The sequence below is a fragment of the Anomaloglossus baeobatrachus genome, chromosome 2, assembly GCF_048569485.1.
Source record: "Anomaloglossus baeobatrachus isolate aAnoBae1 chromosome 2, aAnoBae1.hap1, whole genome shotgun sequence".
Classification (NCBI taxonomy): Eukaryota; Metazoa; Chordata; class Amphibia; order Anura; family Aromobatidae; genus Anomaloglossus; species Anomaloglossus baeobatrachus.
Genome location: NC_134354.1, coordinates 47930476 through 47948713, shown reverse-complemented (window position 1 = coordinate 47948713; position 18238 = coordinate 47930476). Strand labels below are relative to the sequence as shown.

General features: G+C 52.4%; 1 protein-coding gene across 3 annotated transcripts in view; it reads left to right on the top strand.

Annotated features, from left to right (window-relative positions):
* URB1 (URB1 ribosome biogenesis factor) overlaps positions 1-18238 on the top strand; it is a 311203-nt gene that overhangs the window by 35409 nt on the left and 257556 nt on the right. For all 3 annotated transcript variants that reach the window (XM_075335040.1, XM_075335039.1, XM_075335038.1), the window contains exons 5-7: positions 329-425; positions 618-703; positions 14719-14844. In XM_075335040.1, the coding sequence (XP_075191155.1) occupies positions 329-425; positions 618-703; positions 14719-14844 (309 nt within the window). The remainder of the gene's footprint in view (positions 1-328; positions 426-617; positions 704-14718; positions 14845-18238) is intronic.

The following is an 18238-nucleotide window of genomic DNA, read 5'->3' as shown; positions in this document are numbered from 1 at the left end:
ACATTTTATCACTTATTCACAAGGCAGGAGAAGAGTGTCTGATGGCTGGAGCCCCACTGCAAGGTGAGGAGGAGTGGGAATGGAAAGGCGGTTGAGCATGTGCGTCCATGGAGCGGATAGAGCAATATGCTCTACTTTGAGGGAAGCAGAACTGGTCCGGTTCTGTCTGAGCAATAAGAAGCAGTCTCTTAGCGTTTTCTTCTGGCCAGGACGGATTGTGACCGCTGCAGCCAATCTGATGCTCCCACAATTAACAATACGGAGAAATCACGGAAGGAGTCGCCATCCATTTTCATATGTTTAATCTTATTTGTTCCTTTCATCGCAGGGCAGACCTGATGTCCGAATGGCTTATATCCAGTTTGCACTTTCTTTCTTTATTTCTGGAGACAACAACACAATTGTGCAGGTTCTGGAGCTCAAAGGTGTGTAATTCTGAAGATGAGTATAGAAATGTATGGAGAAGTGTAGCCATTCAATGTACGATGATATCCGGTGTAATGTATAGCAGCGGCCTGTAGGGGGCACTTCTGCGTTGGGCAATACACAAAGTTGTGATAGATGTTGTTATTGTGCCTATTTTCTTATATTATGTTTCATTCTTTTTTTTTTTTTAGATTTTTTTGTAGAGATTTTCAGCACTGGAGTAAAAGAAGACCGAATATCTACCATAAACCTGCTGCTTTCTTTGCTGCAAACCAAGGTGATGGCCGTGTGTGATCATTGATTTAAAAGGGTTTTCTTTGTCGCTCTATTGGGAGACCCAGACAATTGGGTGTATAGCTACTGCCTCCGGAGGCCACACAAAGTATTACACTTAAAAGTGTAAGGCCCCTCCCCTTCTGCCTATACACCCCCCGTGGGATCACGGGCTCCTCAGTTTTCATGCTTTGTGCGAAGGAGGTCAGACATCCACGCATAGCTCCACTGTTTAGTCAGCAGCAGCTGCTGACTATGTCGGATGGAAGAAAAGAGGGCCCATACTAGGGCCCCCAGCATGCTCCCTTCTCACCCCACTCTTGTCGGCGGTGTTTGTTAAGGTTGAGGTACCCATTGCGGGTACGGAGGCTGGAGCCCACATGCTGCTTTCCTTCCCCATCCCCTTAGGGCTCTGGGTGAAGTGGGATCCTATCGGTCTCCAGGCACAGAGGCCGTGCTCCATCCACAGCCCCTGGGAATCTGCTGGACATGGAGCTGAGTATCATCAGGGACATGGCCCTGCTACGTTGAGGTACTCTGTGTCCCCGTGGGGACCGCGCACAGACACACGGCAGCACTGCTGGGTGTGTTAGTGCGCCAGGGACGGCGGCGCTGCCCGCACTGGTGCCATCGCACACTACAGCGTAGCTGGGTGTGTTGGTGTATTGGGGGACTGCCGCGCTAACCGCCGCTGCCATTTTTATCTCAGGCGCGGCTATGACTTGTGGTGCGCCGGGGACTTGCGCGCCGACCAGAGCTTATATGCCGGCCGCGCTTATCACTTTAGTCCCCGGCTTTTGCGGCCTAGTCTCACTTCGTTACCGCCCACAGGCCTGCCAGTCAGGGTAAGGGCGTGACGCTGCACAGCACGGCAGCGCTGAGAGCTGGAGCATGCTTTGCATACTCCACCCCTCTCACTGTGCACAGTGTAAAACCGGATTCCCGCACTTTCTGGGGCACGCCCACGGCCTCCTCCTCTACACAGGACGCCGGCAGCCATTCATGTCAGTTTTTTCTGTGGCTGAGAAAAGAGACAAGTTTGGGAAGACCCTGGCAGGGATTCTGGTGGTCACACAACCGCTGTGAGCGGGCGGTAAGCAGCACCTGTGGTGCTGACCCCACTAGTGCCGAAGTGCACATATAGATATATGCTTGTACGCTATACATTGCACTGTTCGGTCGCACTATTGTATTTTGGCTATATACCCTCCTTGATTGTTCGGGGGAGATAACAGCATATCGTCTGTGAAAAACAAGGGTGCAGAAGCACAGGTTTACTATGCAGCCTGTACAGCATGTACGGCTATACGGCCGGCAGGTTCCACGGACCCTCATTGTATGCAATGCTCGGCCCCTGTGGCACTTATTCAGCCGGAGTCTCTGCTAATGGTAGCCCAGGGAGACCCACCTGTTAACACGGTCCAGGTGATGGGGACGGAGTTTGCAGTATTTACTGACAGACTTTCTGAGACTATGGCTAAGATACTAGAAGCCTTGCAGTCCAGACCGGTCTCTCAGACCATGGGCACTGTTGATTCATTGCCCCCTGGTCCCCCCCAGTTGGTACAACAAGGTGCTCCTGGAGTGTCTCATATTCAGGGTCTCAGCATGGGGACTCTCTCTATGATGAGGCGGAGGTATCTGATCAGGATTCTGATCCTGAGAACGTTCTCAACCTGGATACACCTGATGGTGACACCGTAGTGAATGATCTTATGGCGTCCATCAATCAAATGTTGGATATTTCTCCCTCAGCTCCTACGCCTGAGGAGTCAGCTTCTCAGCAGGAGAAGTTCCGTTTCAGGTTCCAAGCGTACATTGAGTACGTTTCTTGATCACTCTGACTTCAGGGAGGCTGTCCAGAACCACCGGGCTTGTCCAGATAAGCGTTTTTTCCAAGCGCCTTAAGGATACACGTTATCCCTTCCCTTCTGACGTTGTCAAGGGCTGGGTTCAGTGTCCCAATGTGGACCCTCCTATCCCCAGCGGCTAAATCCTTAGTTGCAGTGGAAGATATGGCTTCACTCAAAGATGCCACTGACAGACAGATGGAGCTCTGGTTGAAATCCATCTATGAAGCTATTGGCGCGTCTTTTGCTCCAGCTTTCGCAGCCGTCTGGGCGCTCCAAGCGGTCTCAGCGGCTCAAGCGCAAATTGAGGCAGTCACACATACGTCTGCACCGCAAGTTGCGTCTTTAACATCTCAAACGCCAGCGTTTGTGTCATACGCCATTAATGCTGTCCTGGACTCGGCGAGCCGGGCGGCGGTTGCGTCCGACAATTCAGTGGTAATAAGCAGAGAATTGGGGTTGCGGGAATGGAAGGCAGATTCTGCTTCCAAAAAGTGCTTAAACAGTTTGCCAATCTCTGGCGACCGCTTGTTTGGTGAGCAACTGGATGAAATCATCAAACAATCCAAGGGAAAGGATACATCCTTTCCTCAGGCTAAACCGAACATACCCCAACAGAGGAGGGGACAGTCGAGGTTTCGGTCCTTTCGGGGCGCGGACAGGTCCAATTCTCCTCGTCCAAAAGGCCTCAGTAGGATCAGAGGAATTCCGATTCATGGCGGCCTAAATCACGTCAAAAAGGCCGCCGGAGGTACCGCCGCCAAGGCGGCTTCCTCATGACTTTCGACCTCCGCACGCCGCATCCTCGGTCGGTGGCAGGCTCTCCCGCTTTTGCGACACCTGGCTGCCACAGGTAAAAGACCGTTGGGTGAGAGACATTCTGTCTCACGGTTACAGGATAGAGTTCTCCTCTCGTCCTCCGACTCGATTCTTCAGAACATCTCCGCCTCCCGAGAGAGCCGAGGCTCTCAGGCAGGCGGTGTGCACTCTGAAGGCAGAAGCAGTGGTGGTCCCGGTTCCTTTTCAGCAACAGGGTCACGGTTTTTACTCCAACTTGTTTGTGGTCCCAAAAAATGACGGGTCTTTCCGTCCGGGCCTGGACCTAAAACTGCTCAACAGACACGTAAAAACCAGGCGGTTCCGGATGGAATCCCTCCGCTCCGTCATCGCCTCAATGTCCCAAGGAGATTTCCTTGCATCGATCGATATCAAGGATGCTTATCTCCACGTGCCGATCGCTCCGGAGCATCAGCGCTTCCTGCGTTTCGCCATAGGAGACGAACACCTTCAGTTCGCGGCACTGCCTTTCGGCCTGGCGACAGCCCCACGGGTTTTCACCAAGGTCATGGCAACAGTAGTAGCGGTCCTCCACTCTCAGGGACACTCGGTGATTCCTTACCTAGACGATCTGCTTGTCAAGGCACCCTCTCAAGAGGCATGCCAACACAGCCTCAACGCTACTCTACAGATTCTCCAGAGCTTCGGGTGGATCATCATTTTTCCAAAGTCAAATCTGACACCGGCACAATCGCTGACATATCTGGGCATGGAATTTCATACCCTCTCGGCGATGGTGATACTTCCGCTGGACAAACAGCGGTCACTGCAGACAGGGTTGCAATCTCTTCTTCAAGGTCAGTCACACCCCCTGAGGCGCCTCATGCACTTCCTGGGGAAGATGGTGGCAGCAATGGAGGCAGTCCCTTTCGCGCAGTTTCACCTGCGTCCTCTTCAATGGGACATCCTTCGCAAATGGGACAGGAAGTCGACGTCTCTCGACAGAAACGTCTCCCTCTCTCAGGCAGCCAAAGATTCTCTTCGGTGGTGGCTTCTTCCCACTTCATTGTCGAAGGGGAAATCCTTCCTACCCCCATCCTGGGCGGTGGTCACGACGGACGCGAGTCTGTCAGGGTGGGGAGCAGTTTTTTCTCCACCACAGAGCTCAGGGTACGTGGACTCAGCAAGAGTCCTCCCTTCAGATCAATGTTCTGGAGATCAGGGCAGTGTATCTTGCCCTAAAAGCTTTCCAGCAGTGGCTGGAAGGCAAGCAGATCCGAATTCAGTCGGACAACTCCACAGCGGTGGCTTACATCAATCACCAAGGAGGAACACGCAGTCGGCAAGCCTTCCTGGAAGTCCGGCGGATTTTGACGTGGGTGGAAGCCACGGCCTCCACCATATCCGCAGTCCACATCCCGGGCGTAGAAAACTGGGAAGCAGACTTTCTCAGTCGCCAGGGCATGGACGCAGGGGAATGGTCCCTTCACCCGGATGTATTTCAGGAGATCTGTTGCCGCTGGGGGATGCCGGACGTCGACCTAATGGCGTCTCAGCACAACAACAAGGTCCCGGCATTCATGGCACGGTCTCACGATCAGCTCTGGCGGCAGACGCCTTAGTTCAGGATTGGTCGCAGTTTCAACTCCCTTATGTGTTCCCACCTCTGGCACTGTTGCCCAGAGTGTTACGCAAGATCAGGTCCGACTGCCGCCGCGCCATACTCGTCGCTCCAGACTGGCCAACGAGGTCGTGGTACCCGGATCTGTGGCATCTCACGGTAGGCCAACCGTGGGCACAGACCGACCATACTTGCTGTCTCAAGGGCCGTTTTTCCATCTGAATTCTGCGGCCCTCAACCTGACGGTGTGGCCATTGAGTCCTGGATCCTAGCATCTGCAGGGTTATCTCAAGAGGTCATTACCACTATGAGACAGGCCAGAAAACCCACATCTGCCAAGATCTACCACAGAACGTGGAAGATATTCTTATCTTGGTGCTCTGCTCAGGGAGTTTCTCCCTGGCCATTTGCCTTGCCTACTTTTCTTTCCTTCCTGCAATCCGGTTTGGAAAAAGGTTTGTCGCTCGGCTCCCTTAAGGGACAAATCTCAGCGCTCTCTGTATTTTTTCAGAAGCGCCTAGCAAGACTTCCTCAGGTACGCACGTTCCTGCAGGAGGTTTGCCGCTTAGTCCCTCCTTACAAACGACTGTTAGAACCCTGTGATCTGAACAGGGTGCTGATGGTTCTTCAGAAACCATCATTCGAGCCTTTGAGGGATTTTTCTCTCTCACGCCTTTCGCAGAAAGTGGTTTTCCTAGTGGCAGTCACTTCACTTCGGAGAGTGTCTGTCCTGGCAGCATTGTCGTGCAAAGCCCCCTTCCCGGTGTCTCACCAGGTCAAGGGGTTCTGCGTCCGGTTCCGGAATTTCTCTCTAAGGTGGTATCCCCCCTTTCATCTCAATCAGGGTATCCACGTACCCTCTGTTTGTCCTCATCCAGTTCACCAATGTGAAAAGGATTTGCACTTGATCAGATCTGGTGAGAGCACTCAGACTCGACATCTATCGTACGGCGCCCCTGCGCCGCTCGGATGCACTCTTTGTCCTTGTCGCTAGCCAGCGTAAAGGGTCGCAGACTTCCAAATCAAGCCTGGCTCGGTGGATCAAGGAACCAATTCTCGAGCTTATCGTTCTGCTGGGCTTACGGTTCCCTCAGGGCTGAAGGTCCATTCTACCAGAGCCGTGGGTGCGTCCTGGGCTTTGAGGCACCAGGCTACGGCTCAGCATGTGTGTCAGGCGGCTACCTGGTCCAGCCTCCACACTTTCACGAAACACTATCAGGTGCATACCTATGCTTCGGCGGATGCCAGCATAGGCAGACGAGTCCTTCAGGCGGCAGTTGCCCACCTGTAGGAAGGGGCCGTTTTACGGCTCTATTACGAGGTATTATTTTACCCACCCAGGGATTGCTTTTGGACATCCCAATTGTCTGGGTCTCCCAATAGAGCGACAAAGAAGAAGGGAATTTTGTTTACTTACCGTAAATTCCTTTTCTTCTAGCTCTAATTGGGAGACCCAGCACCCGCCCCTGTTTTCTTGTATACACATGTTGTTCATGTTGAATGGTTTCAGTTCTCCGATATTCCTTCGGATTGAATTTGCTGTAAACCAGTTTATTGGCTTTCCTCCTTCTTGCTTTTGCACTAAAACTGAGGAGCCCGTGATCCCACGGGGGGTGTATAGGCAGAAGGGGAGGGGCCTTACACTTTTAAGTGTAATACTTTGTGTGGCCTCCGGAGGCAGTAGCTATACACCCAATTGTCTGGGTCTCCCAATTAGAGCTAGAAGAAAAGGAATTTACGGTAAGTAAACAAAATTCCCTTCTTCCGAGATTTTCCTTTAAAAACCTGCTGCTCTGGTTGCCCTGATGGTCCTTTATAGCCGTCCCACAGTGCTTGTGTTCTGACTGTCCTCTAATTGTATACCACAGTCACTCCTTGGTTTCAGTAGTGTTGTGCCAACTGAGCTATAATCACCACTGAAGGCTAGTGATTGGCTGCAGCGGTCACTTGATTCAAATTTGCTGGCAGCCCATTTCCTTAGCTGAATTACCTTGTCAGCATGGGGTTTGCTCTGGTTAGAACGTCTTCCTTACCCTAGGTTCACATTTCCGTTGTTTATTATCAGTCACAATCCACCGCTCTGATAAACAATGCAATCCATTTGGCGGATTCCGTTGTTTCCCATAGACTTGTATGAGCGGCTGATTGTGACTGATGCCTTTTGCGTTGCATCCGCCGCCCGACTGATCAATCGTGGAACGAGTGACCATCGGGTGGCAGGAACGCAGCTTGTAACGTTTTTTGAGCAGCGGAATGCTTTTGATTTCGCTGCACATTCTCTCTCTCTCTCTCGGCGGCCGAACGATGAGCTGATCTCCCGGCCGCCGGCTTTTGAGAGCGATCAATCACTCGTTCACAGAAGCCAGCCGCTGGGAGATCAGCTGATCGCTCTCAAAATCCGGCGGCCGGCTATTGTGAACTATTACTCGTTTTACAAAGGAATCCGCTTTCTCGTGACAATGAATTCCAATTCTTGTCACCTGTTGTTCAACGCATCAGTCACAAGTGTCAAGCAATGCATGTGACTGATGAAAAACAACAGAAATGTGAACCTAGCCGTAGGGGTACTTTGCACACTATGACATCGCAGTCGATGTCTGTGGGGTCAAATCGAAAGTGACGCACATCTGGCCTCGCTGTCGATATCTTAGTGTGCAAATCCTTTTTGATACGATTAACGAGCGCAAAAGCGTCGTAATCGTATCATTGGTGTAGGGTCCGACATTTTCATAATTTTGCTGCAGCGACAGTACGATTTCTTTGTCGCTCCATTGGGACACACAGACAATTGGGTGTATAGCTTTTGCCTCCGGAGGCCACACAAAGTATTACACTTTAAAAAGTGTAACCCCTCCCCTCTGCCTATACACCCTCCCGTGCATCACGGGCCCATCAGTTTTATGCTTTGTGTTGAAGGAGGCACACATTCACGCAAGCTCCACATTTTAGTCAGCAGCAGCTGCTGATTTTATCGGATGGAAGAAAAGAGGGCCCCCACAGGGCCCCCGGCATGCTCCCTTCTCACCCCACTAATGTCGGCGGTGCTGTTAAGGTTGAGGTACCCATTGTGGGTACAAAGGCTGGAGCCACATGCCGTTTTCCTTCCCCATCCCTTAGAGGCTCTGGGAGAAGTGGGATCCTAACCGGTCACCATGCACTGGGACCGGGCTCCCTCCGCAGCCCCTGGGGGAATCTGACGGACAGGAGACTGGGTATCATCAGGGACAGGCCCTGCTTCTAAGAGGTACTCTGTGTCCCCTTGGGGACGGTCGCATGGAGCGCCTGTGTAACAGACGCTGCAGCGGCTGCTGTGTTTTTTTTGTGACGCCGGGACTACCGCGCCGACCGCGCCTGTTTGCCGGCCGCGTTATTAAATTTAGTCCCCGGCTTCTGCGGCCTAGTACAATAACTCCCGCCCCCGGGCCTGCCAGTCAGGGGTAAGGGCGGGACGCTCGACTGGACGTCGGCAGTGAGGGCTGGAGCATACTTAGATATCCTCCTCCCCCCTCACTGAGCACTGTGGGGCACCAGATTCCCGCACTTTATTAGTCACGCCCACGGCTCCCTCCTCCTCTGAGAACGCTGGCAGCCATTGTTATAATCACTTCTGCCGGTGGAGGCATTCAGAACGAGTTCTGCAGCGCTGGGAGGCCCAGGCAGGGAATCTGGTGGACACACAACCGCTTTGGGCGGTCGGTAAGCCGCACCGGTTACCAGGTGCTGGCCCCCCTGGGTGCCGAAGTGTGTGTGTGTGTGTGTGTGTGTGTGTGTGTGTGTGTGTGTGTGTGTGTGTGTGTGTGTGTGTGTGTGTATATATATATATATATATTATACATTTTTTCTGTTCGGCCGCATTATTTGCCTTTGGCTATATACCCTCAGTGATCACTCTCAGAGGAGACTACAGCATGTCGTCCGCAAAGAGCAAGGGTGCCAAGGCACAGGCTTATTTTGCAACCTGTACCTCTTGTGCGGCTATGTTACCTGCAGGTTGCACCTACCCACATTGTGTGCAATGCTCGGCCCCTGTGGCACTCACTCAGCCGGAGCCTCAGGCACTGGTGGGACCCTCGGCTCAGGTAGAACCGCCGGCTTCCACTGTCCAGGTGGCAGGGACAGAGTTTGCAGTTTTGGCTGAGAAACTCTGAGTCGCTTTCACAATCCATGGCTCAGTCTATGGACAGATGGTCTGCTAAGATACTAGAAGCCTTGCAGTCCAGACCGGTAACACAGGCCCAGGGCACTGTAAGTTCATCGCCCCCAGGCCCCCCTCGGTCGGCGCAGCAAAGTGCTCCTGGGGTGACACCTAGGTCCCACGGTGAGGACGGACCGCAGTCCCAGACCGGCTAAGCGGGCTCGCTGGGAACCTTCCTCGACTTCATCACGCTGCTCAGGGTCTCAGCATGAGGACTCTCTGGAGGATGAAGCGGAGGTCGCAGCTCAGGACTCTGACCCTGACGTTGCTCTCAATCTTGATACACCTGAAGGGGACGCCATAGTAAATGACCTTATAGCGTCCATCAACCAGGTGCTAGAACTTTCTCCTCCAACTCCAACTATAGAGGAGTCGGCTTCACAGCAGGAGAAACACCAGTTTAGGTTTCCCAAACGTACACGGAGTGCGTTTTTCGATCACTCTAACTTCAGAGATGCTGTCCAGAAGCACCGAGCATTTCCGGACAAGCGCTTTACTAAGCGCCTTAATGACACACGTTACCCCTTCCCCCCTGACGTAGTTAAGGGTTGGGCTCAGTGTCCCAAGGTGGATCCTCCAGTCTCTAGACTGGCGGCTAGATCCGTAGTATCAGTGGCAGATGGTTCATCGCTCAAGGATGCCACTGACAGGCAAATAGAGCTCCTGATGAAATCCATCTATGAAGCCATAGGCGCGTCTTTTGCTCCGGCATTCGCAGCCGTGTGGGCACTCCAAGCTATCTCAGCTTGTCTGTCTGAGATTAATGCGGTCACACGTACCTCTACTCCGCAGGTTGTGTCTTTGACTTCTCAGGCGTCGGCTTTTTCGTCCTACGCCATGAACGCCGTCCTGGACTCTGCGAGCCGTACAGCGGTAGCATCCGCCAATTCGGTGGCAGTCCGCAGGGCCATGTGGCTACGCGAATGGAAGGCAGACTCTGCTTCCAAGAAGTTCTTAACCGGTTTGCCATTTTCTGGCGACCATTTGTTTGGCGAGCAATTGGACGAAATTATTAAACAATCCAAGGGAAAGGACTCGTCCTTACCCCAGTCCAAACCAAACAGACCTCAGCAGCGTAAGATACAACCGAGGTTTCAGTCCTTTCGGCCCTCAGCCAGGTCCCATTCCTCCACGTCCAACAGGCCACAGAAGGGCCAGAGGAACTCTTCTGCATGGCGGTCTAAGTCACGTCCTAAAAAGACCGCCGGAGGAACCGCCCCCAAGGCGGCCTCCTCATGACTTTCGGCCTCCCCAAACCGCATCCTCGGTCGGTGGCAGGCTCTCCCGCTTTTGCGACGCCTTGTGGCCACATGTCCAAGACCGATGGGTGAGAGACATTCTGTCTCACGGTTACAGGATAGAGCTCAGTTCTCGTCCTCCGACTCGTTTCTTCAGAACATCTCCGCCCCCCGAGCGAGCCGATGCACTTTTTCAGGCGGTGAACACTCTGAAGGCAGAAGGAGTGGTGATCCCCGTTCCCCTTCAAGAATGGGGTCGCGGTTTTTACTCCAACTTGTTCGTGGTGCCAAAAAAGGACGGATCATTCCGTCCCGTTCTGGACCTCAAACTGCTCAACAGACACGTGAGAACCAGACGGTTCCGGATGGAATCTCTCCGCTCCTTCATCGCCTCGATGTCCCAAGGAGACTTCCTAGCGTCAATCGACATCAGGGATGCTTATCTCCATGTGCCGATTGCACCAGAGCATCAACTCTTCCTGCGTTTCGCCATCAAAGACTAACACCTTCAGTTCGTAGCACTGCCTTTCGGCCTGGCGACAGCCCCACGGGTCTTCACCAAGGTCATGGCAGCAGTAGTGGCGGTCCTACACTCTCAGGGCCACTCGGTGATCCCTTACTTTGACGATCTTCTAGTCAAGGCACCCTCCCGGGTGGCATATCAACACAGCCTGACCATTGCTCTGGAGACTCTCCAGAGGTTCGGGTGGATCATCAATTTCCCAAAGTCAAAATTGACACCGACCCAATCGCTGACTTACCTCGGGATGGAGTTTCATACTCTCTCAGCGATAGTGAAGCTACCGCTGGACAAACAGCGTTCACTACAGACAGGGGTGCACTCTCTCCTTCGAGCCCAGTCACACCCCTTGAGGCGCCTCATGCACTTCCTAGGGAAGATGGTGGCAGCAATGGAGGCAGTTCCCTTTGCGCAGTTTCATCTGCGTCCACTTCAATGGGACATTCTCCGCAAATAGGACAGGAGGTCGACGTCCCTAGACAGGAACGTCTCCCTTTCACGGGCAGCCAAAACCTCTCTTCAGTGGTGGCTTCTTCCCACTTCTTTGTCGAAGGGAAAATCCTTCCTGCCCCCATCCTGGGCTGTGGTCACGACGGACGCGAGTCTGTCAGGGTGGGGAGCGGTCTTCCTCCACCACAGGGCTCAGGGAACCTGGACTCCGACAGAGTCCTCCCTTCAGATCAATGTTCTGGAGATAAGGGCAGTGTATCTAGCCCTAAAGGCGTTCCAGCGGTGGCTGGAGGGCAGGCAGATCCGAATACAGTCGGACAACGCCACGGCGGTTGCGTACATCAACCACCAGGGCGGCACACGCAGTCGTCAAGCCTTCCAAGAAGTTCGGCGGATTCTGCTGTGGGCGGAAGCCACAGCTTCCACCATCTCCGCAGTTCACATCCCGGGCGTAGAAAACTGGGAAGCAGACTTTCTCAGTCGCCAGGGCATGGACGCAGGGGAATGGTCTCTTCACCCGGACGTGTTTCAAGAGATCTGTTGCCGATGGGGAACGCCGGACGTCGACCTAATGGCGTCTCGGCACAACAACAAAGTCCCGGCATTCATGGCACGGTCTCAAGATCACAGAGCTCTGGCGGCAGACGCATTAGTTCAGGATTGGTCGCAGTTTCGACTGCCTTATGTATTTCCTCCTCTGGCACTGCTGCCCAGAGTGTTACGCAAGATCAGGTCCGACTGCCGCCACTCCATCCTCATCGCTCCAGACTGGCCGAGGAGGTCGTGGTACCCGGATCTGTGGCACCTCACGGTGGGTCAACCGTGGGCACTCCCAGACCGACCAGACTTGCTGTCTCAAGGGCCATTTTTCCATCTGAATTCTGCGGCCCTCAACCTGACTGTGTGGCCATTGAGTCCTGGCTCCTAGCGTCCTCAGGGTTATCTCAAGATGTCATTGCCACTATGAGACAGGCCAGGAAACCAACGTCCGCCAAGATCTACCACAGGACTTGGAGGATCTTCTTATCCTGGTGCTCTGATCAGGGTTTTACTCCCTGGCCGTTTGCCTTGCCCACTTTTCTTTCTTTCCTTCAATCCGGAATGGACAAGGGTTTGTCTCTCGGCTCTCTCAAGGGACAAGTATCGGCGCTTTCCGTGTTTTTTCAAAAGCGTCTAGCCAGGCTTCCGCAGGTCCGCACGTTCCTGCAGGGGGTTTGCCACATAGTCCCACCTTACAAGCGTCCGCTGGAACCCTGGGATCTTAACAGGGTGCTAACGGCTCTTCAGAAACCACCTTTCGAGCCGATGCGGGATGTCTCTCTATCACGCCTTTCGCAGAAGGTGGCCTTCCTAGTGGCAGTCACATCACTTCGGAGAGTGTCTGAGCTAGCAGCGCTGTCATGCAAAGCCCCCTTCCTGGTGTTTCACCAGGATAAGGTGGTTCTGCGTCCGGTCCCGGAATTTCTCCCCAAGGTGGTATCCCCTTTTCATCTCAATCAGGATATCTCCTTACCTTCTTTTTGCCCTCATCCAGTTCACCAATGTGAAAAGGATTTGCACTTGTTAGATCTCGTGAGAGCACTCAGGCTCTACATTTCTCGCACGGCGCCCTTGCGCCGTTCTGATGCGCTCTTTGTCCTGGTCGCTGGCCAGCGTAAGGGGTCGCAGGCTTCCAAGTCAACCTTGGCTCGGTGGATCAAGGAACCGATTCTTGAAGCCTACCGTTCGTCTGGGCTTCCGATTCCTTCAGGGCTGAAAGCCCATTCTACCAGAGCCGTAGGTGCGTCCTGGGCATTGCGGCACCAGGCTACGGCTCAGCAGGTGTGTCAGGCGGCTACCTGGTCGAGTCTGCACACTTTCACGAAACACTATCAGGTGCATGCCTATGCTTCGGCAGATGCCAGCCTAGGTAGGCGAGTCCTTCAGGCGGCGGTTGCCCACCTGTAAGAAGGGGCCGTTTTTCGGCTCTTTTATCGAAGTATTCTTTTACCCACCCAGGGACTGCTTTTGGAGGTCCCAATTGTCTGGGTCTCCCAATGGAGCGACAAAGAAGAAGGGAATTTTGTTTACTTACCGTAAATTCCTTTTCTTCTAGCTCCTATTGGGAGACCCAGCACCCGCCCCTGTTCCCTTCGGGCTGGTTGTTCTTTTGTGTACACATGTTGTTCATGTTGAATTGTTCTTTTGGTTCATGGTTTCAGTTCTCCGAACATCCTTCGGATTGAACTTACCTTAGACCAATTTATAAGTTTCCTCCTTCCTGCTTTGGCACCAAAACTGATGGGCCCGTGATGCACGGGAGGGTGTATAGGCAGAGGGGAGGGGTTACACTTTTTAAAGTGTAATACTTTGTGTGGCCTCCGGAGGCAGAAGCTATACACCCAATTGTCTGGGTCTCCCAATAGGAGCTAGAAGAAAAGGAATTTACGGTAAGTAAACAAAAATTCCCTTCGTTGTTCCTCGTTCCTGCGGCAGCACACATCGCTGTGTGAGAAGCCGCAGGAGCGAGGAGCGGCTCACGCTGGCTATGCGGAAGGACGGAGGTGGGCGGGATGTTTACGTCCCGCTCATCTCTGCCCCTCAGCTTCTATTGGCCGCCTGCCGTGTGACGTCGCTGTGACGCCGCACGACCCGCCCCCTAGGAAGGAGGCGGGTCGCCGGCCAGAGCGACGTAACAGGGCAGGTAAGTTCATGTGAAGCTGCCGTAGCGATAATGTTCGCTACGGCAGCTATCACCATGATATCGCTGCTGCGACGGGAGCGGGTACTATCCCTCTCGGCATCGCAAGCATCGGCTTGCGATGTCGTAGTGTGCAAAGTACCCCTTAGTCTTAATTAGATTCTGTCACCTGCCATTTGGTGACCAGATCTGGGGGATTTATATTTAATGCAGGGCAGCACAATATTCCTCATGGACACTTATCATCCCTTCTATGCCAGAAAACTAATTTTGAAAGGTGTCAAAGTTTGGGGAACTTCTGGCTGTGTGACAAATTACCTATAATGGACTCCAGAAATCTGGTGAACGTTGTATCTGGAGACGTCACAAGCTAATGGCTGGCGTCCTTTCTATTTTTTGGCTCAATTATTGCCCAATATATTGAAAGCCTCGTGTCTGTAACTACATGTTCTGCACCTTATATTAGAGGGCTGTACGTTAGAGACCAGTGTATGATCAGTCAAAAAAAAAAATCTGTTTATTTATTTATCATGGATGGTTAAAAAAAAGAAAATGGGATAGGCTGTATTTCACCAATTGGCAATACAACTGGGCCTTTCTGTGTATGATTCACACCTGTACAGTTATTATATGCTATATGTCTAAAACTACTTTTATGCTTCTTTTTTTTTTTTCTTTGTCCTTTTAGGTTATTCACAATAAAGCAATCACGAAGACTCAGAAAGTGCACTTTTTTACCCCCATGGTTTTGAATCACATTGCTTCTTTGTACCGCTGGAATGGCATTGTAGATGTGAGCACGGCTGACGTACAGGTATAGTCACTGCAGGAGATCAGCACCTCTCTAATATAATTTGGGTCCCATTTATGCCCCCATTGATTTTAAGGCGTGTGTATGTATATATGTATGTATGTGTATATATGCCTCCACTACACCGTGTGCAGAATTATTAGGCAAGTTTTATATTTTAGAGGATTTTTTTTATTATTGATCAACAACGATGTTCTCAATCAACCCAAAAGACTTATAAATATCAAAGCTTAATATTTTTGGCAGTTGGAGTGGGGTTTTTTAGATTTGGCTATCTTAGGAGGATATCTGTTTGTGCAGGTAACTTACTGTGCAGAATTATTAGGCAACGTAATAAAAACCAAATCTATTCCCATCTCACTTGTTTATTTTCACCAGGTAAACCAATATAACTGCACAAAATTTAGAAATAAACATTTCTGACATGCAAAAACAAAACCCCAAAAAATTAGTGACCAATATAGCCCCCTTTCTCTATGATGACACTCAGCAGCCGACCATCCATAGATTCTGTCAGTTGCTTGATCTGTTTACGATCAACATTGCGTGCAGCAGCCGCCACAGCCTCTGTTTTCCTTCCCTGTAGATCTTACATTTTATGAGGGACCACAGGTTTTCTATGGGGTTCAGATCAGCTGAACAAGGGGGCCATGTCATTATTTTTTCATCTTTTAGACCTTTACTGGCCAGCCACGCTGTGGAGTAGTTGGATGAATGTGATGGAGCATTGTCCTGCATGAAAATGTTTTTCTTGAACCATACCGACTTCTTCCTGTACCACTGCTTGAAGAAGTTGTCTTCCAGAAACTGGCAGTAGGTCTGGAGTTGCGCTTCACTCCATCCTCAACCCGAAAAGGTCCCACAAGTTCATCTTTGATACCAGCCCACACCAGTACCCCACCTCCACCTTGCTGGCGTCTGAGTCGGAGTGGAGCTCTCTGCACTTTACTGATCCAGCCTCTGGCCCATCAAGAGTCACTCTCATTTCATCAGTCCATAAAACCTTTGAAAAATCAGTCTTAAGATATTCCTTGGCCCAGTCTTGACGTTTTATCCTATGTTTCTTGTTCAAAGGTGGTGGTTTTTCAGCCTTCCTTACCTTGGCCATGTCCCTGAGTATGGCACACCTTGTGCTTTCTTTATCGTTCCTTTGGGAGACCCAGACCTTGGGTGTTTAGCTTCTGCCTCCGGAGGACACACAAAGTACTACACCTAAAAAGTGTAGCTCCTCCCCCTGAGCTTATACACCCCCTGGTGAGCCAGTCCCAGCCAGTTTATCGCTTTGTGTTCAGGAGGCATACATCCACACATGCATTCTCATATGATTTTTTTCCTTTTTGGAATGAGATTGAAGAAGTGCGGGTCCACGTCTGGACCCATGGCATGTCCCTTCTCACCCCACTGTGTCGGTGGTGTTGTAAGGTTGATTTCCAAGGCTGGAGCCTTACATGCCGTGCTCCTTCACCATCCCTCCTGGGCTCTGGCTTGAAGTGGGAGCCAGCGCGGTCTCCATGCCTGGCAGGAGACCGGTCTCCATCCGCAGCCCTTTAGGACCCTGCTGGACCGGAGCACTCATCCCCAGGGACCTGGCCCTGCGTCTCAGCAGCTAAGTACCTGAGACGTTTATATGTTGGGGGTCCCTGTGCTTTATTGTATGGGGAGAGTGTGCTTACTGTATTTATTTTGGCATTTCCGGCGGGTTCTCTAGCTTTCGCCCGAGAACCGCGCCGATGGTGCCTGCGCGTCGGCCTCGCCGCTCAAATTTAGGCCCCGGCTTAGCCGGAGGCCTAGTTTCTGTTCACTGCCCTCGCATGTCACTCGTGCAGAGGGACAGGCACGGCTCCTCCCGGCGGCCGTCCTGCACAGGGGAGGGACACTCCCCACTGCGGTGCGTGTCTCCTCCCCTGCAGGTCTCTATGGCCCTCCAGCCATTTTCTCAGACAGGGTTCACTGCGCTGGCCTGCACTCTGCATCCCTGCTGAGGTGCTGTGCATTGGGGGTCCGGGCTTCGGGATCTGGAGGGCACACAACACCGCTTCCAGCGGTCTGGTAAGCCACAACTGGTCTCTGGTTGTGGACCTCTGTATATACTCCCTGGGGTTCATTCTCTTTGTAGAGTCCCCACTCCAGCAGCATGTCTCACACGAGGAGCAAGGCTCCAAAGCTTTATACTGTATGCGCTGCATGTAAGCTCCTACTGCCTGAACCGAGCACCTATCCACATTGTGATGTCTGCTCTAACTTGGCGGTGCCACAGCCTGGAGTCTCACCCCCAGTGGTCTCTCAGGCTGCTCCTGCACCTGTGGCTGAACCCCCGGCCTGGGTAGAATCCTTTTTCTAGGTCTATCTCCCAGTCTTTTGCTGAGTCCATGGGACTTCTGTCCAGGACTTTGATGAATATGCATCAGCCCCGTTCACAGGGTGCCTCTACTGCTAAGGGTCCCTTAGGTTCTCTATCATCTGACCTCCGTCCACCGGAGCTCACAGAGGATTCATCATCAGGGCCCAGACCCCGTCCTCCTAAGCGAAGGCGCAGGGTTTCCTCTCCCTCCTCATCCCGCGGCTCTGATTCAAGAGCTGACTCGCAGGATGAGGAGGATGCCTTTACAGGGGGCTCGGAGGCTAACTCCATGTACCCCATTGATCTTTCCGAGGGTGACTCAGATCTTAGTGACTTGATTGCTTCCATTAATTCTGTACTGGATCTCAATCCGCAACCCTCTCTGGCAGAAAAGCACCAGTTTACCTCGCCTAAGAGAGTAAAGAGTGTGTTCTTTAACCACTCCAGTTTTCAGACCGCTGTGACCAAAGCCAGGGCCTGTCCTGACAAACGCTTCCCAAAGCGTGGTTCTGATGACCATTTTCCCTTTCCACCTGAGGTGGTCAAGGAGTGGGCTCACTCCCCAAAGGTAGACCCTCCGGTGTCTAGGCTCTCAGCCCGGACCGTTGTGTCGGTGGCTGATGGCACTTCCCTTAAGGATGCCACTGACCGTCAGATTGACCTTCTGGCCAAATCCGTGTATGAAGCGGCTGGGGCCGCGTTTTCCCCAACTTTTGCAACAGTGTGGGCTCTCAAAGCCATCTCTGCTTCTCTGGAGGAGATGCATTCCCTCACCAGGGAATCTATGCCCGAGATGGTTGCCTTAACTTCTCAAGCTTCAGCTTTTTCATCTTATGCCATGTCTGCCATGCTAGAGGCTTCTCACCGCACTGCGGTGGCTTCGGCTAATTCCCTCGTTATCCGCAGGATCTTGTGGCTTCGAGAGTGGAAGGCAGATGCTTCTTCAAAGAAGTACCTTGCTGGGCTCCCTTTTGCTGGGTCCCGGCTGTTCGGTGAACAACTGGATGAAATTATTAAAGAAGCTACTGGCGGGAAGAGTACTTCCATGCCACAAAC